This window comes from Carassius carassius, chromosome 28, assembly GCF_963082965.1.
Source record: "Carassius carassius chromosome 28, fCarCar2.1, whole genome shotgun sequence".
Classification (NCBI taxonomy): Eukaryota; Metazoa; Chordata; class Actinopteri; order Cypriniformes; family Cyprinidae; genus Carassius; species Carassius carassius.
Genome location: NC_081782.1, coordinates 13,126,544 through 13,149,745, shown reverse-complemented (window position 1 = coordinate 13,149,745; position 23,202 = coordinate 13,126,544). Strand labels below are relative to the sequence as shown.

The 23,202-nt window shown below is 38.0% G+C and overlaps 2 protein-coding genes across 19 annotated transcripts in view; one reads left to right on the top strand and one right to left on the bottom strand.

Annotated features, from left to right (window-relative positions):
* mark4b (MAP/microtubule affinity-regulating kinase 4b) overlaps positions 1 to 17,632 on the top strand; it is a 45,205-nt gene extending 27,573 nt beyond the window's left edge. The window contains exons 4-20 of one of the 18 annotated variants that reach the window (XM_059514411.1): positions 110 to 158; positions 700 to 765; positions 2,786 to 2,856; positions 3,025 to 3,081; positions 3,251 to 3,487; positions 5,276 to 5,395; positions 5,517 to 5,616; positions 5,883 to 5,992; positions 6,080 to 6,266; positions 7,589 to 7,800; positions 8,391 to 8,494; positions 10,133 to 10,408; positions 12,155 to 12,233; positions 15,194 to 15,230; positions 15,327 to 15,368; positions 15,483 to 15,522; positions 17,207 to 17,632. In XM_059514411.1, coding sequence (XP_059370394.1) covers positions 110 to 158; positions 700 to 765; positions 2,786 to 2,856; positions 3,025 to 3,081; positions 3,251 to 3,487; positions 5,276 to 5,395; positions 5,517 to 5,616; positions 5,883 to 5,992; positions 6,080 to 6,266; positions 7,589 to 7,800; positions 8,391 to 8,494; positions 10,133 to 10,408; positions 12,155 to 12,233; positions 15,194 to 15,230; positions 15,327 to 15,368; positions 15,483 to 15,522; positions 17,207 to 17,540 — 2,121 coding nt within the window. In that variant the 3' untranslated portion in view covers positions 17,541 to 17,632. Of the gene's footprint in view, positions 1 to 109; positions 159 to 699; positions 766 to 2,785; positions 2,857 to 3,024; positions 3,082 to 3,250; positions 3,488 to 5,275; positions 5,396 to 5,516; positions 5,617 to 5,882; positions 5,993 to 6,079; positions 6,267 to 7,588; positions 7,801 to 8,390; positions 8,495 to 10,132; positions 10,409 to 12,154; positions 12,238 to 15,185; positions 15,231 to 15,326; positions 16,464 to 17,206 lie in introns of those variants that run through there. The other 17 variants (XM_059514410.1, XM_059514416.1, XM_059514412.1 and 14 more) reach the window with 17 other exon arrangements.
* A 2,107-nt stretch (positions 17,633 to 19,739) lies between these two features.
* On the bottom strand, positions 19,740 to 21,602 carry ckmb (creatine kinase, muscle b). The gene is made up of 6 exons (XM_059514451.1): positions 21,413 to 21,602; positions 21,137 to 21,291; positions 20,935 to 21,067; positions 20,566 to 20,861; positions 20,293 to 20,482; positions 19,740 to 20,203 (listed from the first exon to the last, which is right to left on the bottom strand). Exons 1-6 carry the CDS (start codon positions 21,600 to 21,602, stop codon positions 20,025 to 20,027), a joined length of 1,143 nt encoding a protein of 380 aa, XP_059370434.1. The 3' UTR covers positions 19,740 to 20,024.
* Positions 21,603 to 23,202: the final 1,600 nt, after the last annotated feature.

Here is a 23,202-nt window from a genome sequence, read left to right as displayed (position 1 = left end):
CATTGTTTATTTTTAATTATTTGTTATGAATTACAATGCTCTCTATAGTTCAGTGTTGTTGTTGAATTAACAAAAGTACTGATTACTTTCTGTCTTTATTTTTCCTCAGCTCTTTCGAGAGGTACGGATAATGAAGGGCCTCAACCACCCAAACATAGGTGAGTATTTTAGATGCTTTTGAGTGGACGTTTACTACACTAGAATGTCAGAGTAGATACCAAATATTGACATTTGAGGACTCTCAAAACACACTGACCATCTCTGAAGAACATTCAGTTTAAATCTGTCTCTGTAACAGTGTTATATTAGTATTATTTATGTACTGTTACATGCAGTTTATACATTTTTTTTAATTTGGCTTTTATATTTATATTTTCCTTTTTTTTTAGTTTTAGTAAATTTAGTATTTCGTCTTTTTTTAATTACAGTTAGTTGCCAAGGGAACATTTCTAAGTTTAGGTTTTTCATCTAATATTTATATTGTATTTATGTCAGCTTTGTTTCAATAGAAGTTAAACTTCATATTGGACTGTTGAGCTTCAAAAATCAAAAGAGAGCTACTCTGTTGAGAAGATTTCTGAATTATGTTTAGGTAAAGTTTTCCTTGAGGGAGTCAACAACAGGCACATATTCTCTATTGTTACGTTTACTTATTACTTTTTTGCACAAGATAAAATGATCTTTTTCTTATGTCTACAGTTCAGCTCTTTGAAGTGATTGAGACAGAGAAGACTCTTTACCTTGTGATGGAATATGCCAGCGGTGGTACGATTCCTCCCTGCTTCAACATACACACATGCACTGTCTTAGAAAAAGTTACTTCAATGTAGCAAATTACATTATTGTTGCACCTAAAAAATGAACAAATTACATTTTTGCTTGGTCTCTCCTTAATTCAGTATGAAGAGTCTAGCTTTGATAAGTTTCTACATGAATAATCACACACGTCTGCTGTCTTCATACGCGTTCACACATAAACATGCATGTGTGCGACTGTCACATCAGTCAGACTGCACTGAGCACAGCTGCATGGGCTTCATCTGTTATTTCTCATCTCATCTTTCCCTTCCTTCCCGCACAGCTCAGCAATTAGAGCGATTTGCCGCTAGTAAAGATGCTCATAGTCAAATCAGGCTTATTTTAACTTCAGTCCATCCTATTCATGGAGCTTGGATCGGCTGCTCTCTTAATGATTCACACATTTCCATTCCTAGTCTATCTGATGAGGCTGATGCACATGTGAGAGTATGGACAGCGCTAGCTTATACTACACATTGACAATCTTCTCGATTTCCTTCCCCTGCTTTACATCTCACTGGAAGCTTACTCATTATCCATCCCTTCCTCTAAAGAGTCTAATCCTGTGGTCAGTGAATACGTAGCAGAATGAAATATTGCGTCCATTCGTTGGGTATTAAGTAGCTAACTTCATTAGCCAGGAAATTGATTGTCCGTAACGTATCTAGATGAGTTATATTAGTGACATCCATTCTCCATCCAATCTGTGTTTATCTTAATCTTTACTCATACGTTTATGTAAGGTATCTGTACCATATGGATTGTTGACCAATATTAGATATTGTTTAATTTATATAACAATTTATAATTAAATGGTTTCATTTACGCTTACTTGATGTTAATATTTTAATAACATTTAAATGCAATCTTTTTGAGCAAATCTCAAAATAGTCAATCTCAACATAATGTACATAATGTACAGTGATGCCTAAATTCATTTTGATTCACAAAATGATTAATACAATATTTTTTAATATTTGTTCATTTTCTGTTTTTATTTTATTTTATACTGTATAGTGTGACATTTTTATATCAGCTGACAAATTTAATTCAAGGCAAATTTTTATAGCGTTTTTCACAATGCACTTATTGTCTAATAGCAGCTTTCCAGAAATTCATAATGTTGGATGATAATATTGTTTACATTTTGCAACAAATCAATCTGTTAAGATATTCTATATAGTTTATATCTTGCCCTATGCAATATCAGCGATCGACCAAAATAAATAAACATAAATAATTACATTTACATTTAATCATTTAGCAGACGCTTTTATCCAAAGCGACTTACAAATGAGAACAATAGAAGCAGTCAGGTCAACAAGAGAACAACAACAGTATACAAGTGCCATGACAAGTCTCAGTTAGTCTAGTATAGAACGCATAGGTAAGGGTTTTTTTTTTGTTTTTTTTTTTTTTGTTTTTTTAAAAGACAAGAAAAGGAAAAGTGCTAGTGTTAGTTGGTTAAGTGCAGGCGAAAAAGATGAGTCTTTAGCTGTTTCTTGAAAATGAGTAAAGACTCAGCTGTACGAATTGAGATTGGGAGGTCATTCCACCAGCTGGGCACAGTCCAGGAAAAGGTCCTTGAGAGTGATTTTGAACTTCTTTGGGATGGTACCACAAGGCGTCGATCACTTGCAGAGCGCAAACTTCTGGAGGGCACATAAGATTTAACCAATGAGTTTAGGTAAGTTGGTGCCGTGCCAGTGGTCGTCTTGTAGGCTAGCATCAGTACCTTGAATTTGATGCGAGCAGCTACTGGTAGCCAGTGTAACCTGATGAGGAGCGGAGTAACGTGAGCTTTTTTTGGCTCATTGAAGACAATTAGCCAAAATTAATTATTGGCTTAGTTTCATGTTGTTTCAAGTTCCTTTGAAATTTTAAATGAACTTTTGTATTTTGAAAAACTTTTGAAAATTGTATGTTTTTAAAATACAATATTATTATCAGAAAAGTTTAAGTTTTCCTAAAAAAAATTTTATGATAGGTGAAGTGTTTGACTACCTCGTATCCCATGGGAGAATGAAGGAAAAGGAGGCGCGTGCAAAATTCCGACAGGTAAGTTCATAATCTTCGCATCTTGAAACTTGTTCTCCTTTGATGGTATGAAAATTCGAAAGGAGCAAAACCCAAGCGGTATTTCATGTTTTTAATGTGTTAAAGATGCTAGCATTTTCATAATTGCTATTTTTTAACACTTTTTAATTGTCAGTGTTTCCCTTTCAGATCGTGTCTGCGGTTCATTACTGTCATCAAAAGAATATTGTTCACAGGGACCTGAAGGTTATTGTTTTTTCTCATGACTTATATGTTCTTTTATTGCCTCTGGAACTTTCATAAAACAATGAAGGCTTTACGATTACACACTTTGCTCCATTTTAAAATAACAGCAGAGCACAAAACTAAGACATTCCTGCTCATGGTAGTATTCCCCATCTTATTCCTCACTCAGGCGGAGAACCTCCTGCTTGATGCAGACTCCAACATCAAGATTGCTGACTTTGGCTTCAGTAATGAATTTACGCTGGGCAGTAAACTGGACACGTTCTGCGGCAGCCCCCCCTACGCCGCTCCAGAGCTCTTTCAGGGGAAGAAGTATGATGGGCCAGAGGTGGACATCTGGAGTCTGGGGGTTATACTGTACACGCTGGTCAGCGGATCACTGCCCTTTGATGGACAAAACCTCAAGGTAAATTACTCAACTCAGTATAAGCAACAAAAGAAAGAAAGGCCTTGTAAAAGAGCGCATGGCTGTATGAGTATTTCAAAAAGTCATCCAACAACCATATTTATATAGATACATGTTTTGGTTTTATATTTTAAGCAGTGGTAGGTTTGTTTGCACTGATATTAAAAATCTCCCTAATATAGATAAGCCATAGTCATTTTTAAACTATGGCCATTAACAGTCTGCACTATTTTGTGTAAATAAAGGACAAAAATCTAAAATCGAACATTTTCAATGCTACAAGTGAATTTAATATCACAGCCTTACGATTTTCAGCATGAAAAATAGATTTTCATTTTGGTATTTGTTTAAAAATACATTTGTGACCCTGCATCACAAAACCATAAGAAACATGGGTATATTTGTAGCAATAGCCAACAATACATTGTATGTATTGTATTTTATGCTAAAAATCATTAGATATTAAGTAAAGATCATGTTCCATGAAGATATTTTGTAAATTTTCTACCATAAATATCTGAAAACTTAAAGGCAGGGTAGGTAAAAAAAAATGTATAAAAAACTTTTTTTCCAAATTTGTTTAAACTTTATTTATATATCAATACATAATTAAAATGTAAGTACTCTGAAAAAGAAAGTATAAAAATCGAGTGTCTGTAGACCTCTCACGACTGTTTTAAAGACAGCTCATTATTTCCATTCACTCCACCCCCTCCCTTCTGGGTTCCTTCCAAAGCCTCTACTACGGCTCGCTAAGTAATGTTATGTTAGCTATATTACGCAGCTACGTGTGCTAATGACACATGCTTCATGAAAAAAATATGTATGATCAAAATACAAAAAGAAAGATTTACCTGTCCAGCAGAAATAAAGCCATCAAGGAGTCACTTTTCAGCCCCTTGAGTTCCCTCAGTTCTCGCCATCGCTGGAAAGCCACGCCGATATAAACTCACGTTTTATTTCTTTGTTTATCCAAAGACTTTTTGTTCATTGCCTTTTCTTGTACTGTTACTGTCTTCCTTTTTTTGCCTGGTTTGCCTTCACTAACTGCATAGGCTGGTACTGTGAAATTTGCTTGCTGTTTCTCTGCCATTGTTTTGGTATTCCTAGGATCCGTGCCTCTTGAATTCCTCAAATCAAACGTGCACGCGCAAGTGGGCAGGTCATGTGTGGCAAAAGGGTGGTTGCCATGGTTGCGAGAGAGTGACAGTCGCCTAAGCCAATCCTATGTTTCGTCCCGAAATGGAAATAATGAGCTGTTTAATACAGATTAAACGGTCTAGAGTCACTCGATTTTTATACTCTTTTTATCAGAGTACTTACATTTTAATTATGCATTGATATATATATAGAAAGTTTAAACAAATTTGGAAGAAAGTTGTTTATACATGTATTACCTACCCTGCCTTTAATTTTTGATTAGTAATATACATTGCTAAGAACGTTATTTGGACAACTTCAAAGGAGATTCTCTCAAAAAAATATTGTATAAATCTAAAAAATAATGTATACATCTTTAAAAAACTGACCCCTTATTACTGGTTTTGTGGTCAGGATCACATGTAAGTGTTATTAAACTTTTTAATATGTTGAGTCACAACTAATATTAAATGTGTGACATTTTCTAAAGCACCACACGTGCAGTAGTTGCTCTTATGAAATGCGTGCTCTCAAGTAATGTAGGTCAAGTGAGCTGTGATTGTTTCTTTGTGCTGTGGGGGCGATTCGGTGGCTGAAGGGTTCAGTATTAGATTAAGTGTTGAATAGAAGTCTGTGTTTTTCCCTCAGGAGCTGCGTGAGCGTGTGTTGAGGGGGAAATACCGTGTGCCATTCTACATGTCTACTGACTGTGAGAGCATCCTGCGCCGGTTCCTCGTGCTCAACCCCACCAAGCGCTGCACCCTGGAGGTGAGGAGGAGCAACTGCGACCTGCAATCCAACATCTCAGCTGAGAACGCATCTTATTGAGTTTGCATGGATCTTGCGGGCTTTTGCTCACTCTATCTGACTTTCTGTTCTTCCCTTACAGCAAATCATGAAAGATAAGTGGATCAATGTCGGGTACGAAAACGACGAGCTGAAGCCTCATGTAGAGCCTGTAGAGGATTATAATGACAGCAGCCGTATAGGTAATAAATATTGCCACAACTTGCCTTTTTGTCCCTTTTTGACTTTTTAGAAAGTAATATTCCTAATTATTTTTCTGTTTGTTTTTTGGTCTTCCAGTATATAAACATACGCACAACAAGATGTATATTGCACATTAATGCTTTTGATGTCAATGCCATCCTAGCAAGGCACTTAAAACCACATTGCTCAAATATGGTTAAAATTGTATGTTAAATGACTACTTGTTTATTTGCTTTAATTATTTTTGCTCTCTCTGTTCATACAGATGTGATGGTAGGAATGGGTTACACCCGTGATGAAATCAAAGATGCCCTGAGCACACAGAAGTACAATGAGATATTTGCCACGTATCTGCTGCTAGGCCGCAAGAATGAGGTGAGATCAATATTTCCGCTCAACTGAGAACTGTCTGTGTGTGTGCTATCTTATTAATGTGTAATATCTTATATGTTTTCCATATAGGATGGCATGGAGTCCCGGTTGAGCAGCAGTCTGTCTCTAGTACGGGTGCGGCCCAGTCCCATCACGAATGGCACCAGCAAACACTCCACCTCCACCTCCTCCTCCAGCTCCACCTCTGCCTCCAGCCACACTAAACCCCAGCGCAGTGCCTCCACCTATCACCGCCAGAGGAGGCACAGCGACTTCTGTGAGTCCTTACACCCCTCATGAATCATTTCATTTTTATAAATAGCCTAGATCAGAGGTCTTCACAGGAGATCCATGGTAGTGTTGCTGGGGTCTGCCAATTAGAGTTTGAGTTAATTTTATGTACCGTATTTTTCGGACTATAAGTCGCACCTGAGTATAAGGCGCATCAGTCCAAAAATACGTCATGATGAGGGAAAAACATATATAAGTTGCACTGGACTATAAGTCGCATTTATTTAGAACCAAGAACCAAGAGAAAACATTACCGTCTACAGCCGCCAGAGGGCGCTCTATGTCTTCAGTGTAGACTACAGGAGCACTGAGGAGCATAGAGCGCCCTCTCGTGGCTGGAGACGGTAATGTTTTCTCTTGGTTCATTTCTCTTGGTTCATGTCAAATTAATTTTGATAAATAAGTCGCACCTGACTATAAGTCGCAGGACCAGCCAAACTATGAAAAAAAGTGCGACTTATAGTCCGGAAAATACGGTATGTATTTTATGTAATTTTACTTAAATTATGTATTTAAAAAACATCATATGAATGTATTTTAGAATTTTTGTCTAAGAAAGTCTTGTATAGCTTTTTGTTAATTGTATGACTTTTTTCTGTAATTATTATTACTATTATTATTTTTAATGGTGATAATAATTATAGTTTTTAATATCTATTTATTTTAATTATATATATATATATATATATATATAATATATATATATATATATATATATATATATATATATATATATATATATATATATATATATATATATATATATATGTTTTCATTAATATATGCCAACAACAATTATTATAGGCATTTATTAATAATAAAAATATTAATAATTAATATCAATTAACATATCATTGCAATAGCAATAGTTATTATTTTTGAAAATACAATTAGTATTTGTATTCTTATTGATATTATTACTATTATTATTATAGCTTTTTATTAATAATAAAACATTAATCATATTAATATCAGTTTATTAATAATAATCACATTACATTTATTTTTTATTATTATTGGAATTTTATAAATAAATACATTTAAAATTCTAATCATATTAATATCAGTTGATATTAACAATCGTAATAATTAGTAGTATTAGTGGTAGTTTCTATTCAGAATGGAACATATTATTAGTTCTACAATTATTAATATCAGTATAATTATTAATAAAACTGGTTCATAATTATGAATATTAGTAAGAATATTTATTAACATATTAATAACAACATTTATTATTGTTAATGTTATTTTTGTTGTTATTATTAACATAATTTACAATTGTCTTTCATTTATAATGTTTGTAAGGTGGGCCGTCAGTGCCAGTAACCCATCCCAAGCGAAGCCCCACCAGTACAGGAGAGGGGGATCTAAAAGAGGAACGTCTGCCCTCGAGGAAGGCCAGCTGCAGTGTGGTGGGCAGTCGTAGCATCCCCCCGTCGAGCCCCATGGTCAGCTCAGCCAACAACCCCAACAAAGCTGAGATCCCTGACCGCCGCAAAGACATCAATGCAACAACGGTAAGCAAACACAGTAAACCATGTACATGCTGTTACATGAAATATTGATTACAGTATTCATTTTTAAGTGGTTTATTCATGATTGGGCTTTTGCTGTTTTTATTTAAGCTATATGATAGATTTATACAAGGAACCACCTGAAATTTAACCTTGCTTACATTTTGTTGAAAAGGGGAGCTGGACATTCCGCTATAAATAACTTATTTTGTGTTGCACAGAAGGAAAAAAACCATGCACGTTTCAATGATGATCAGTTTTTATTTTTAGATGCACTATTCCATTAAAAGAGTAGAAAATATAAATCATGCTGATGACCGTTCAAGTGCCATCCATTAAAATGTTACATAACTTCCTGTACACCAAATACATCAGTAACAACAGTTTTTCCCCTGGGATACAATGGCACATGTTCACATTCGTTATCGGCATTGTCTGGTCATAAAGTGATGTTTCCCAAACAGCTTGTCCCTAAAAGAAAATTTCTGAGGACAACTTTGCCAGAAAAGCTGATTATATTAGGATAGTATGTCTGTGTTTAAATCCATCTTTTTTGGGAGGCTTTAATACCTGCTTCCTGTTTCTTGCTTTAGAACAACATCCCTGCCAGTGCCATGACCCGTAGAAACACTTACGTGTGTACGGACCGTACGAGCACTGACAGACACTCCTTACTACAGAATGGGAAAGAGAACAGGTAAAACGTGTCTCTGTGCTTTATATTTGTAAAATGTGCATTGAAGTTTCATAATTGATGTACATGCTGAAGCTGAAAGTAGTTTTTCTGTGTGCTTGTTTGATGGATTTGGTCTGTTATGCTTCAGCAGTGGCAGATGGTGACTGCTTAGCTGTCCTTCTATCATCCTCCTCTCTCTTTTTCCCCCTCTTCGGGGGAGGCTCAAAGACTGAGTGTCATGTGACTTACAGAGAACGTGAGGAGGCACGTGGATTGTCTGGGTCACAAGGCTGCTTGAATGGTTGACCTAAAGAAGCCTCCCTCCCCTGAGCCCAGCTAGTACAGTACACGTGTCCACACACGCAGAATCACAGTCACCAGAATGAGACGAATATGCAGTGAAATCCAAAATGATTTTTATAATTTAATACAATATTTTTTATTGCGAACGGTATTATCAGGGTAATAATTTGAGAGAAAACTGAATTGATATTAATATTTTTCAGTGCACATTAGTCACACATTCCCATATTTGATTTTTGATTTTAAAATAATGTAGAATATTTCAATAGAATTAGTAAATTTTACTGTTTAAAATCCTCAAACATAAATTCTGCGATTTTAAATCCCAGACTAGTCTCAAATTTCTCAGACCCCATGGACACACTGAATACACTCAGCCCAGCCGAGCTGTTTCAAGCCCTTCAACACATTCATTTTCTGCCCAGAACGGCTATTAATGACTGCAGAGTTTCCGACCAATGGAAGCTAATTTGTGAAACACCGTTATAGGAAATCCTGTGTGTGTGTGTGTGTGTGTGTAATGTTCATCAGCGCAGGGTTATTTAGAGCGTTAAGTGAAGTGGCCCGGGGCCAGTGGGCAGACTGAGGCAGCATGTGAGATCTGTTAGATTTATGCCAAAACCTGACGAGACGGAGAGGACAGAGGCAGTCTGGTGCCAAGAGCGGCACGTCTGCATTGTGAACCCATCTGAACTGAGACATTAGTAGTGCTGGTTGCTGTGGAAAGCATCCCTATTCCTCCATCTATAATCTATAATCTATAATCTCCATTCTCTGCGTATCTCTGTCTGCAGTATTCAGATGTGCAGTCGTGTGCAAGCTTTTTTCCGCTAAGGGTTCAGTTTTAATTTGCCTTAAGTGGCTGTTTCTGAGATGGGAATAAGAACACAAGAGAGCTCATGCCTCAGTGACTCAGCATCCTGCCTCACATTTACGCTCAACTAAACCCAACCAGAGCTGCCTCTCTGAGCCTCCAGATCTGATATTGGTCTAATCCTATCGCTACAGAACTGTTACTGTATTTTGTTTTGGACTTTGTCTAATTGATTAATTTCTGCTGCCAAATTAACCTCCAATTAGAGCTACAATGACTGCTAACAAGCAGGATTAATGACATACTGTATCACTGTCATTTTTTCAAATCAATCATTTTGGCATTTTCACATGCATTTTTGCACGTTTGCCTGTGCAAAATTTGCTTCCATAATGTTCTGGGTGGTTGTTAGAATCTTAAAATGGTTTTTCTGGGTGGGTATCATTCATGTCCATGGCAAAAGTAATGGCAGACGAGTCACACCCAATTTCAGTTCAAGGGGAATTTAATTTCCATCCATGTTTTCTAATCTCTTTCTTCAGCTCCTTGTCACATCGATTACCTCCAGCCTCCCCGTCCACCCACAGCATTTCTGGGGCCGGGGCCTCCAGCTCCACATCTTCTGAGCGTTCTCGGTTGATGAGGGGCTCTACCATCCGCAGCACCTTCCACGGAGGCCAGCTCCGGGACCACCGGCCTCCCACCCACGCACCCCCCACCTCACCCACCCTCTCCCACGAAGCCCGTCCTCTGCCACACTCACGTAGCCGTGCCACCTCAAACCTGTTCTCTAAGCTGACCTCAAAACTTACCCGCAGGTAAGAAGAGAGCGACGGTTTAATTTTGTAAACTATAATGACTAAGAATATTATAGATAAAAATAGATCCAAATAAATCAAGTTTCACATCATCAGTTTGCTCTTTCCAAATATTTCACCTATTAAGTGTTAGCACTAGGAGTTAGCATTGTGCTGCCTGAGGATGTTTTTATGGCCTGTTCATACTGAAGAACCATGACTATAACATAACTATAACGATAAATGCAAAGTTCGGTCATAAAACTCTAGATGGCGCAGGCTGATAGTTTCTAACTCAATCTGATATAATCACATTGTGCAGCTGATTGGTTTCTTTTCACATTAGCAGCCAATAAGATTGCTGCACAGCATTCAAAAACTTGGTTATCTCTTAGTGTAGCAGTTGCAGTGCACTTCAGAAACCCTCCCACTTCCCCAGCTCCACCTGTATAGATCTACTACAGGGTAATTTCATGTATGTTGTATATGGAGGTAATTTTATATGTGTTATATGTGCAGCAGCAGTATTTATTACATACAGCATTGGTAGTTGCAAGTCTTGATACTTTATCTGCTGCAGCAGATCTATTCTGCCAAGACCTAACACTATAATGACATTATAACTGTAACTATAATACAGACAATAACTTTAATGATTACTATATATTCCTGACTACCATGAAAACAATTGTTAATTTCATGTCATAACATTGTTTAAAGCATAAGAAATTAAAAAAAAAGTGACATAATGATCTCTATAGAGGACAGAGTCTTTAAAAATAAAGTCATGAAAAGACCTGAAAAGGCGAAAACAACAGCATCCACATCAACAGAAGTAACTATATTAACTAAATTAGCATGTACACCGATGGACAACAATTATGAAAACTATATTTGTGTCCATACAAACAGACAATAACATTTAGTTTTTCTTTATGTGTATATTCTGATTGGCTGTGTGAGTTTTTATCATTCATCAGCTAGAAAAAACTTTCTGAAAGAGTTTGCAATGATATCATTCCTCTGTCTCTCTATTCTCTCTGAATTAGAAGAAAATTTGTATAACTTTATACTTTAGTTATCGTCTTTGACGTGACCGGCCCATTAGCTGCATAATACCAAAATGACAGAGGCTCCACTGCTGGAGCCAATCAGTTTACAAAGTCATCTTTCATTTGGTTTGGTGGCCATTGTCCTGTGGGATCTGAGGAGATAATGGAGTTAGATATGGGAGCTTTTGGAGTCCGTAATGCAATTGAGACGTTCAGTAGGAGGTAGGAACGCTGATCGAGCGCTTTGCTCTTCAGCATCCTCAGTGAAATTGTTTATGCGCCTCTCTTGGCTGAAAGCCAGAAAGAAGGACTTCTGCAGGGATACACAACTACAAGCTCTTTATAAGATTAGAGCAACACTTCCATCTCTTAAAAGAAACTTACTGATTAGATTAACCTATCTAGGCTGACATCCAGTGGATAATGTCCTTTTTCCGCATAAGTTTGCGTATTTACTCTCTGCATCAACTCTTCCTCAAGCCTCCTCTGTTATTAACCGACAGCTTCAGGCTCCTGCTCCCTCGTGTCCCTCTATCTCTTGGTTTTGGTTTATTGTTGGGTGATCAGTGTTTCTATTTTATTTATTTGTTTATTTGTTTTTTTCCCTTGCTGCAATCTTATTTCTCTCTCGATCTTCCTGTTCCCCTTCTTCTTTCTGTCTACCAAACTGTCCTTCTCTTCACTCTCCTTTTTCCTTCCCTTCATCAACTCTTAGGGTCAATCTTGACCCCTCTAAGCGCCAGAGCTCAAACAAGTCAGTCTCGGGCTGCACTCTGCCACAGGGATCAAAAACAGTTAGTAAGTTTTCTTCCTGTTTGTGGCCTTTTTCCATCTCTCAGTCTGTCAAAATACTCACAGTCTCACCGCTCTCTTAGGCACATGTGTTGGCTCTAGGTGTCAGAGCGCCTCCTTGAGCTTGTACACATATTATTTAGTTGCAAAAATGTACATTTTGGATAGTCATCATACTCACCCTCATGTCATTCCAAACCTGTATGCTTTTGTTTCTTTTGGAAAAGCATACATATCAGATGTCAAGCTCCAAAATATTTGTCATATGACTCATATGCTATGTAGAGAGCAAAAGTGTGGTTTCAGAAGTTAAAATACCATTTATTTTCACCAGATAATGCTTTGAACCATAACTTCTAACCTTTCAAGACCGACCTACTATGAGCTACAGGGTTGTTAATCGATATTATGCTTCTGCTGATGCCATCATTCTGCATTATTTAACTTATTTTTTAAATAATCAGGTTTAACAGCAGAATTCCTGAATCAAAAAACAGCATTACCCATGATTCTGCAAAAAAAAATCACCAAAATGATAATCTCTGCAAAATTCACTCGAAAGAGCTATCCACACACTCCCATGAAGAACATACAAAACTACCAAATTGACATTGACATTAACTAGCTTCTTGATTTTTTTACCATACATTTCTGCCGTATAGACATCAATTTGAGACAGTCAACTTGAATTGAATTGAATCTCCCTAAGTAGACATTCTTGTCCCTTTGTCTTCTTGTGCACTTCTCATAAAACTTTGTAACATTATGATTCACCTCATAGCTGGTTGATTTAAAGGGTTAGTTTATCCAAAAAAGAAAATTCTGTAATTAATTACCTCATGTTGTTTCAAACCCGCAAGACCTTCATTCATCTAAAGAACAAAAATTAAGATATTTTTGAACTTTCTGAGCCTCCATAGAGAGCAATGCAATTGACATGTTCCATGCCCAGAAAGGATGCAAGAACATCATTAAAATAGTCCATGTGACATCAGTGGTTCAACCATAATTTTATGAAGCTATGAGAAAAAATTTTGTATGCAAAGAAAACAAAAATAATGATTTTATTCAACAGTTTATTCCATGTCAGTCTTCGATGCACGTTCAATCTGACGCAGAACCTGGCGCTCAGACATAGAACGACCATCTCACAGTTCATCATCTCTATATTCTGGTTCCAATAAGTAAAGCAAGGCAAAAATTTGCAAGTCATCCTCTTTGTTAAAATCTTCAAACATATTCCAAAGGCTGTTTTATGTACAGCATGAGTCTTCCTCTATTTGTAAACGAAGCTCAGTGCATTCTTGTTATACGTCAGAGCGGCCGCTCCTGCGTCAGCAGCATCACACGTATGCATTGTGGTACTCTAACACTTTCTTCTCTTCTGTGTTCAGGTCAAAGTTATTTTCATTTTCTTTTCAAACAAACAGTATTCTAGTAGCTTTATAAAATTACGGTTGAGCCACTGATGTCACATAGACTATTTTAACAATGTCCTTTCTACTTTCTGGACCTTGAACGTGGTAGTTTTGTTGCTGTCTATTCAGAGTCGGAAAGCTCTTGGATTTCATTATAAATATCTTAATTTGTGTTTTAATCAAGTTTTGGAAAGACATTTCTTTTTTTTTTTGGGTGAACTATCCCTTTAATTCATGTTGTCGTGTAATTATTTTTTAATAAAGACTTCTCATAAAGTCCCTATATGGGAAAGAGTAAATGGAAAAAACTTTTTCAGAACCAAGGACACAGAACAAAAGTGCACAGGAACAGCTACACTCTATTTTAAGTCTTCTGAAATCATACAATTTGCTTAAGGTGTTGTTTCACTCTTTGCTGTATTTCTTATATGGCATTTCTAATATGGTATATCAAGACGACATATATGAATCAAATAAGTTTTCAGAGGAACAGTGAAGAGGAAGACTTGCATGTCAAGTCATATGGACTGATTTTACAGATCTTTATTTATCATTTCCACAACATGACAGTGCCAATTTGCATATTATGCAAAATTTTTTGCTTTTGATAAGAAGAAAAGAATTATGTCTGAAACAGCATGAGGGTGACAGAAAATAAATTTTGGGGGGGAACAAACACTATTTTGGTTATTGTTAATGTATTTGTTAAAACTTAATTGCTGCAGATATTTTAATATTTGAAAAAGCATTGTATTTGTATTTGCTCAAGGGGCCTTTTACACCAGCACCATCCATGTACTACTTTTTTCATGCACTCATTTAAGCATTACTCTCACCTTTTACTCATTCACAGGAATCGCACTCAGCTTGAGGACAACTGTATGACTTTATCAGGTTTCTAGTGATTATAGTGGGAAAAAATGCAGAAGCAGCTATTTAAAACAATTTCAATTTCATCCTCTCATGCCAAATCCCACTCATCGTTGGCCAAGCTCATTTGCCTCCCTTGCTTACCACGTAATTTTTCTGTCCAGATACGGTTTATTTACACCCAGCAGAGAGCCCTCCATGTTCACTGTAATGTTCGAGGAAGAGGCCCCTGTACTGTCCCTTTAAGAGGGATTCCAGTGGCCACCTCCTTTGCTGCATCATGTGAATGGAAAGTTTCACAAGCCTCATAAAAGCAGCCTTGATCCATAGCGCCCTCATGTGGACATCAGTCAACTAGCACTTTCTTTGTTTAAAGCTATATTAATAACTACTAATATTTTTCTAACGTCTTCTGTAAATTAGTAGATAAACCTAAAAGCATATTACCAGACACAGAAGAAATAAATGTATTTAGATGACATTTTAAGGATACACCCTGTAAATCCATCACTATAGTCACTTTCTTTTGTTGTGCTTTGTGGATTGCTGAAGGTGATGTCAATGTAACAGTGCAAGTCTGTGGTGTTAGATGTGAACGGGATGAAGAATAAGTGTCGCTCTACTTGCTGGTTGATTCCTAACATGAACATTTGTCTTCTTTTTGAGGGTCACAGACGAACCTGAGAGAGTCTGCAGATCTCCGGTCACAAGGTGAGTTATTGTAAATTCTTTTTAATACACAAAAACGACAGAGAAAGTAACATAAGCCATCCATCCTCCAATTCTGGACCATCTTCTTCATCGCAGAAAACAAGCAAACAGCTCAAACAGAAGAAAGACAGAAAATAGGTAGAGAACAATAATGAACAATAATAGCATGAATCGATCATCCAGATTTAATATTTGCTTAGAAAAAATTTAAACTTCTTCATACGATTTTAACTGTCTGTTACTTCTCCTTAGCTACAGATACAACTACAAAAAGTCAGGCTAAAAAATACAGGTAATTTCTAGCATGTGATCCGTTCCTTGGCAGATTAGATTGATCAGAATGTGACTGCATTTTGTTCATTATATAGAGCTGTGTACTGTGTGCATCAAAACTAGCTTAGATGTATGTAGATTTTGTTTAGAGCCGTACTTGTCCTTCCCTTTACCTTTACCTTTTCCATATTTCTCTGACAGTGGTTGGCTGTTGCTTTTGGAAAATCACATTTCAGTTTTTAACGTGGATGTTTGAATGATTTTGAATTATTATCAAAATAGTTTTGTTAAAAGCTGCTAAGTGTATGTACTTTGAATGCAGTTTACATCCAGTTGAGATTTACATTTAGGTATAATGTGTGTAGTGCATGACAGGTAATGTATGGCTGCACAGGAATCTGTTCTGAGTTGTGTTCATTTCCACATAAATATACAGTAGTGCTCTACCCAATATTTTTGCTTGTTTATTATTGTTATTATGTTTCATCCCTATGTTTGTATGCGCCCATTAATTTAAGTATGAATGATTTTATACACTACTGCTCAAAGTTTGGGGTCAGTAAGATTTTTATAAAAATAATAATAAAAAAAGAAAGTAATGCTTTTATACAGCAAGGATACATAAATTGATGAAAAGTGACTGAAGAAACATTTATAATGTCTTTAAAATGAAATGAAAATGAAATGCTGTCCCTTGAATTTTATAGTCAATATAAATTTATATAATATTCTTTGGTTATTTGAGCAGTAAATCAGCATATTAGAATGATTACTCAAAAAATCAGGTTACACCGAAGCCTGAAGTTATGGCTGCTGAAAATTCCGCTTTACCATCACAGGAATAAATTACATTTTGAAATATATTTGAAAATGAAAAAAGACTATGGATATTACAATTGTAATTATAGTTCACAATATGACTGTATTTTTGATCAAATGCATGCAGCCTTGGTGAGACTTGATGTATATAAAACAGACCCAAAACTTTTAAATGGCAGTGTATGTCTTGACATTTTTTTTTTTCAATTAATGGCATTCACATTTTATTCAGGCCTTCCAAAATGTTCTCCAGGTTTTTCTGCTAGTCAGACTGAATTTAAATAATGCTCAGATTGTATGGTTTTATTATCCTGAAGAACTCCAGTGTCTCCTGACAGGTAACAGGTTTTAGTGTTAATCTGAACATTTCCTCTCTTGATTGTAGAAGAGTTTCAGAAATTTTTAGGATGTTTATTTTAAACTATTTAGATATGATTTTGTTGGTAACACTTTACCACATGGTTCAGTTAACATTAGTTAACATATTACACATCATAAACTAACTATAAGCAATGTTCATTATTAATTTCTTTTAGTAAAAAACAAATTGTTTAAATGTAATATGAACTTACTTGAATTATCAATAAAATATAGTTTATAGTGAAAATGTACATTACTAAATGTAAAAGAAAAAAAAGTTGGTTCTTGTTAGTTGGTGTTGCCCAATGCTCTACCTAAGAGAAACAAATAGAACTTTACTACAAAGTGTTACCTTTTTAAATAATATCTCAGACTAGAAGTCCACACAGTTTAGTCAGTCTCTGTGAAGTTCAAATTTTTGCTCTTACATATTTCTAATATATTTCTCTCTTGTCCCCCCTCCCCCACATCCGCACATTGACGTCACCGCCCACCCCTCATTTCACCTCCTCCTCCCTCCACAGTCGCTATCTATCTGGGTATCAAAAAGCGACAGAGCCCCGGACCCCCCGATGCGGCTGGGATGTGAAGGTGCGGAGCCCGCGGGACCCAGCCGAGGTGGTTCTGGCTCTGCGGGAGGCGGCGCAGGGCTGCGGTTGCCAGGTCCACCAGGCCGGGCCCTTCCTCCTCTCCTGCACCCATGGAGCCGCCGGATCCCGCTTTGCCTTCGAAGCCGAGGTGTGCCAGCTGCCCAACGGCCCCGCCGAGACCAGCGGTATTCGATTTAAACGCCTGTGGGGGTCACCGCTTGCCTTTCGGGACATCGCCACCAAAGTGTCCAAAGAACTCGAACTCTGAGGGCAAGAGGGGGTGGAGAGCAGGGACAAAAGCATGGGACAGAAAGATGGGATGAATGGACGTAGCCCCGCCCACACCCCCGCCCTCTATAAGCCTACAAAGACTGGCACACATACTTTGAGAACTGGGCACCTGCTCACACAAAAGCCCTGCTGAAGGAACACTCTTTACCAGGCCTGTTTAAAGCCCGGGACACAACAAGCCGATGTCGGCTGACGGCGAGCGATGGTCGGGCTAGTTTGTTTGGTGTGTTCCACTCATCGGCTCTCGTCAGGCTCACATCAGTGGGAGTTTACCCGATTCGCATTGGGAACGTCGGGGCTGTCGGCGAGAGTGAGAGTGAGAGTGAGAGCTCTGATTGGATGTTCAGTTTATCAAATGAGTCAGTGCAGAGAATTAAAGCAAAAGTGATGAAAACAAGCATGCGAATGAAGGCAGTACAGACAGAAGGCTGTTTAAATGTTACGTGATCTTTCCAAATCATTCTAATACGCAAATGTTTTCATAACAACATGAGCTGCTTAAAATGATTAAAGTTATTAACGTTACTGATATTCAAAATGCTAAGCAAGTGACATTTTGTTTACATTTCGTATATCTGCATTTCGGTTTCTCCTTTAGAATGACTAATACATACTATTAACAGCTGCTGATATGAACAGCTCTGCATGCGCAGAACAGACATGTTAGTCTGCCGTCGGCTGTAGTCTGTGCGATGTGTTCCAGCACAGCTTTTTGGTCCGACACGAGGCAACAACACCGTCGGCTTTCATCACCGTGAGTTCTTTGAAGTCGGCTTGGTGTGTCCCGGCCTTTACCGCTGATTTTACCTGGTATCTTATCCATGTTGTTTATTAACACCCATTTTTTGTCACTTGTTCACTCTGTACATTCTTTTTAACTGCTGCTATTTAACTAATTTTTTATTTCTAATCTTTTGCTTTGTAAGGGAGAAGAGTGTTTAATTTTATCCTTGTTTAAATAACCATATTCACAGAAAACATGTGTGAAGGCCACACCATTTCGAACCGTAGACAACGTGCGGAGCCGCTGACAATGCAAGTGCTAAAAGTGATAGCGTTTTCTCCTCATTTTTTAATGATCTTGTTGGTCGTCAAACTTGCCAGTGATGCAGGTTGAGTAGGTGATGTCTGCTTTCCTGAGCCTCCTTGTTTTTAGATTTGTCTTATTATATGGTCACACCGTAGCACTTTAGGGCTGAGTGAGCAACATCACCTGTTTAAAAGCAGTTCACCCTTCAAATGGTGCAATTTATCCCGCTGAGCCAAGTCGAGACACAATGCTCTTTGTGTTGCTCTTGTATGTGTTACACTGATGAGAAACCTCTGTTATCTTGCCAGAAGTGCACTCTGCTTAAATGACCACAAACAGACTGTTGACTTTATCTCTGATTTGAAATCGTAAGTCCTCTTAGTCAAGATTGGAATATGTCTGAGTTGTGCAATGTGAGAAAATGCAAGAATGATTACATTTGTCTGAAAATCCAGTGATTTGTCTGTTTATTTTTTGTTCAGTTCAAAATTGTAAAGATATTTTCTTAATATAAGTTTTAAGGAAATGTATTGGGAATATATAAGGAATACTTAACAATAGAGATCTTATTACCTAGAGTAATTAATTTAATTTTTTTTTTTTGGAGGCCAAATCATACTCATTTGGTAGCTCTAAGCCAGATATCCAGAGATACAGGTATGAACCGATTTGGATCAGTGTATGTGTGCTTTTCAAATCACACTTTACAATTTGCTCTTTTTCCTATAAGTTTGTTATTCGTTTGAGTAATTCTCTAAAACATTTGCTTTTGTACCAGCAATTTATATTAATTTATTGCATTACATGTTGAATATAAATATTGTGTGAGATTTGAAAATATTGTAACTTGTTATAGTTCAAACAAATGGGATCTGGCTTCATAATAACTGAATGAAAAACCATTCTTGAACTATTGTTGACAGTCATTGTGCTATTCTGCACAAATTACTGCTATTTTAGTGTTCACAATGACTATTGGGTCAGTTTAGCTGACTGTATTTATAAAAGTATGCATAAAGTTCTAGTTATGTATCGAAGTTCAGCTTTGAAAATTCTGAAAGGATCCCCCACAATTATACAAGTTCACAGCTGTGTCTGGAGGTACAAATCAAGACTTACCAAGAATATAAAGACTTAAAACACAGGTTGATTGTTACATGGGGCCGTTTTATTAATTTTGTACAACCAAAAAAAAAAAGGTTAGGTGAAGACAACATAGCTAGGGTTTTCTAGCTATGTGGAGGTTTGATCCCAGGATGTTACAGGAGGAACAGGAAGATAAAAAGGAAAAGTGCAGGAAAAGAAGACAACAGGGAAGAAAGGAAAGAGAAAAAAGTAGGAAAAAGGGGATCGGGGTGGAGTGTCTCTTGGAAAAGTCAAGATGGCATGACTGCTTAAAAGAACAAATAAAAAAAAAGCACTTTTGCCATTTTACTTCTGGGCAGGGATCATGTCATCGATGGACTCGCCCTTCTCCAGTTTCTTTTCCATTTCAACCATGAGCTTCACACCATCAACCACCAGCTGCACCTGCTGCACCTCGGAGGAGCCCAGACGGTCAGCATTGGAGATGTCGAACACACCACCGACAGAGGCAGTATCCACACCACCTACGTAATAGAAGCACACAGAGTCTCTTAAAATGATGATCACAGTGTAACTTTCTGCCATTTTATAAGTTCAGCAATTTCAAGCCCACCTGTGCCACGCTTCTGAAGACGCAGTCTGGTCAGGATCTCCTCAAATTTGGGATGTGTGCTGAGTTTGGCCAGCTTGACGTGGACCCCACCACGCAGGCCGGTACCCAAGTTAGAGGGGCAGGTCAGGATGAAACCAAGATGCTCGTTCCACATGAAACCGTGGTTATGCTTCTTGAAGACGTCCTCAATCTGCAATATACAACAAGGAGTCAGGCCTTTGTTTGCTTATCTTTGCATTAGATGACCAAAGGATTCAAAATAATGGGGTTTACCTTCTGCAGGCCAACGCAGAACCTCTTGAAGACCTCCTTCATGTTGCCACCCTTCTGCATGGAGATGACACGCAGGTGATCCTCCTCATTCACCCACACAAGGAAGGTCTTGTTGTCATTGTGCCAGATGCCTCTTGCGTCAGGCCAGTCACGAGCCATGCCAGCAGCCAACAGCAGGGGGGACACAGGTTTGTCAAACAGGAAGTGGTCAGCAATGAGCTGCTCCTGTTCCTTGTCACTCATGTCCTTAAGAGGGTAGTACTTGCCCTTGAACTCGCCATCCAGGCTGTTCAGAGCTGTGAGAGGAACTTCAGTAAGACCATGCATGTTGCTTTGTGGATGTCAGGACATAATGTCAGTGAGACTCACCCTCAATAGACAGCTTCTCCACAGCTCTACGCTCACCGCGGCTGTTGGTGGTAGGCAGGGTGAATCCCTTGATGCTGCGGCCGGTACGCACACGACTGCTCATAACATAGTTGGGGTCAAGGTCATCACCACCCTGCATACAGGAAAACATCAGCCACAGTAAATTAAAGCTGCCATGATAATGTAAAGAACTTTAGCATACCTTCAGGTTCTCCCAGTTCAGATCAGTAGTGTGCTTGTCGGTGGGCTTGTAGCCACTGTGACGATCGGAAATGATGGGGTCAAACAACTCCTTGAAGACTTCGTAGGACTCCTCATCACCAGCCACACAGCCGACGGTCATGATGAAGGGATGACCTTGAATTGGGATCAAAGGGTTGTGCTTTATGTATCTTTATGTAACTAAAGCATTGCTTGTGGCAATCTGAGAGATTAGACAATATGGGGGAATGTATTCAGACATGTTCTATGTACTCACCAGGGTTGTCCACACCGGTCTGGATGCAGTCATCCAGGGTGAATCCACTGGGGGTTGACTTGCTCCTGAGCTTGTTGTAAATGTCCTTAGTCAGGACCTTGGCCATGTGGTTGTTGTGCTGGGAGAGGTCAGGGTACTCCTCATCCACAGAGAACTTCATCTTGTAATCGTTGTTGCAGTTCTTAGTCATGATTGCACTTTTCCGTGATCTGCTAATAGACAAGTTGTAAGGCAAGTTGTCAAAGTACTTATTATGTGCTTTGGAGACCTATAAGTCTGCAAATCTAGTCTGCAGGGCCGTTGTTAGGGTGGACAACCCGGAACATTGTCTCAGGCCTATTAAGATGTAGCTTTCTCATTGGACCCAAAAAAGAAGGGTAACCAGCGTCTCTCAATGCTGACATTGAAACAGAGAATTATGACCAACTACCTATTTTCGTTCTGTCAAGGATAAACAGCACTAGTTTCCAGATTAAGATGCCAGCAGTTGCAGACAATGTTAATGCATACTATATATTGTGTCCCAATTAAACTTTAGTCTCCTAGTAACAAAATATGATGCTATGTTTAACCAGCACCACATATTTCTAAATGGAGTGGTGGTTAAATAGCTCCCATGCTTATATGCATCAGACAGCAGGTGATATTTTTAGCATGCGTGCCAAACGCACTCCCATCACTCAAAGCAGATAGCACATTCACCTCTCTAATTTCTGCTGGGGTGGAGCATGCACACTCGATCCCATAATTGGTATTACGCCGACAATTTAGCTTTTGCAATATGTAATTAGCAAATATTAGAAATATCAAATGCAAAATACAGTTTGTCCACATATTCACAGCTTTTGCATAGTTGCATTAATTTAAAAAGAATGCAATATCTGGAGTATAAATAGACTTAAGTAAAATACATCAGCTATAAATTCCCCCAGATGACATGACCTTGCACAGAATTACAACAGGTGTCAAGCACACACAGATCATTCCTGCCATAGACAGCAATCTACTCCAGGCTGCCTACTTAACAGCTTTCCAATGCATTATGACTCTATGAAGCTTATCAAGCAAAGACAAGCTTTCTACAGGTAGAAAGCAACTTTAAAATATGAGATAGAGCATTTCTAATACTCCAATGATCAAGTATGTAATTCCAGAAGAATCCAGATATTGTGCATCAGGGATACGGTCCTTAACCCCAATGAGGTTTCATTAATTTGTATGGGGAATATTTTGGCACATAAAGCTGCAATGTATAACGTCCTTTTTGCTGAAGTTTTTCATGTTTCATCAAATACCCCTTATTCCCACCCTTGAGAAATCTTTGAACCGTAGCTGAGTTTACCTGTACGGGAGAAAAGGTAACAGCCCTTGGGATCAGATCCTGTTCACCAAGCCAATGTAGGGGTTGCCCAACTTTGCAAAATGTCAGACCTTGGTTTATATACTTGAATGTTTGCTGCCCATTGGTTGCTCGGCTCATGCATGCTTGAATCTCATTGGACAGCTGTGGTCCTTAATAGGGGTTTCAGGTTCTAAAAGGAAAGAAGCTATATCACAACACCCGAGACGAGGAGACAGCTGTCCCCACCCCCTCACAGTTGCACGTTCTCTCTCTTGCTCAGTTATGAAATAACTCGAAGACACTGTAAAAGACCCAAAAATTCCTAATTTTAAGACCTATAATGCATTCAGTTATTGTATTGTATCATACTATAGTGTTGAGGACTAAAACTGTAATTGCTACTTAATTTGTGAAATTGTGAAAAAGGACTAAAATTGAAACAAAGCCC

Excerpts from the sequence above, each read along its gene's own strand:
- ckmb (XM_059514451.1), bottom strand. The coding sequence starts at position 21,602 with ATGACTAAGAACTGCAACAACGATTACAAGATGAAGTTCTCTGTGGAT. Across the intron at positions 21,068-21,136 it reads TGAACTGGGAGAACCTGAAG|GGTGGTGATGACCTTGACCC; the intron begins GTATGCTAAAGT and ends TCCTGTATGCAG. Across the intron at positions 20,862-20,934 it reads GGAGAAGCTGTCTATTGAGG|CTCTGAACAGCCTGGATGGC; the intron begins GTGAGTCTCACT and ends TTCCTCTCACAG.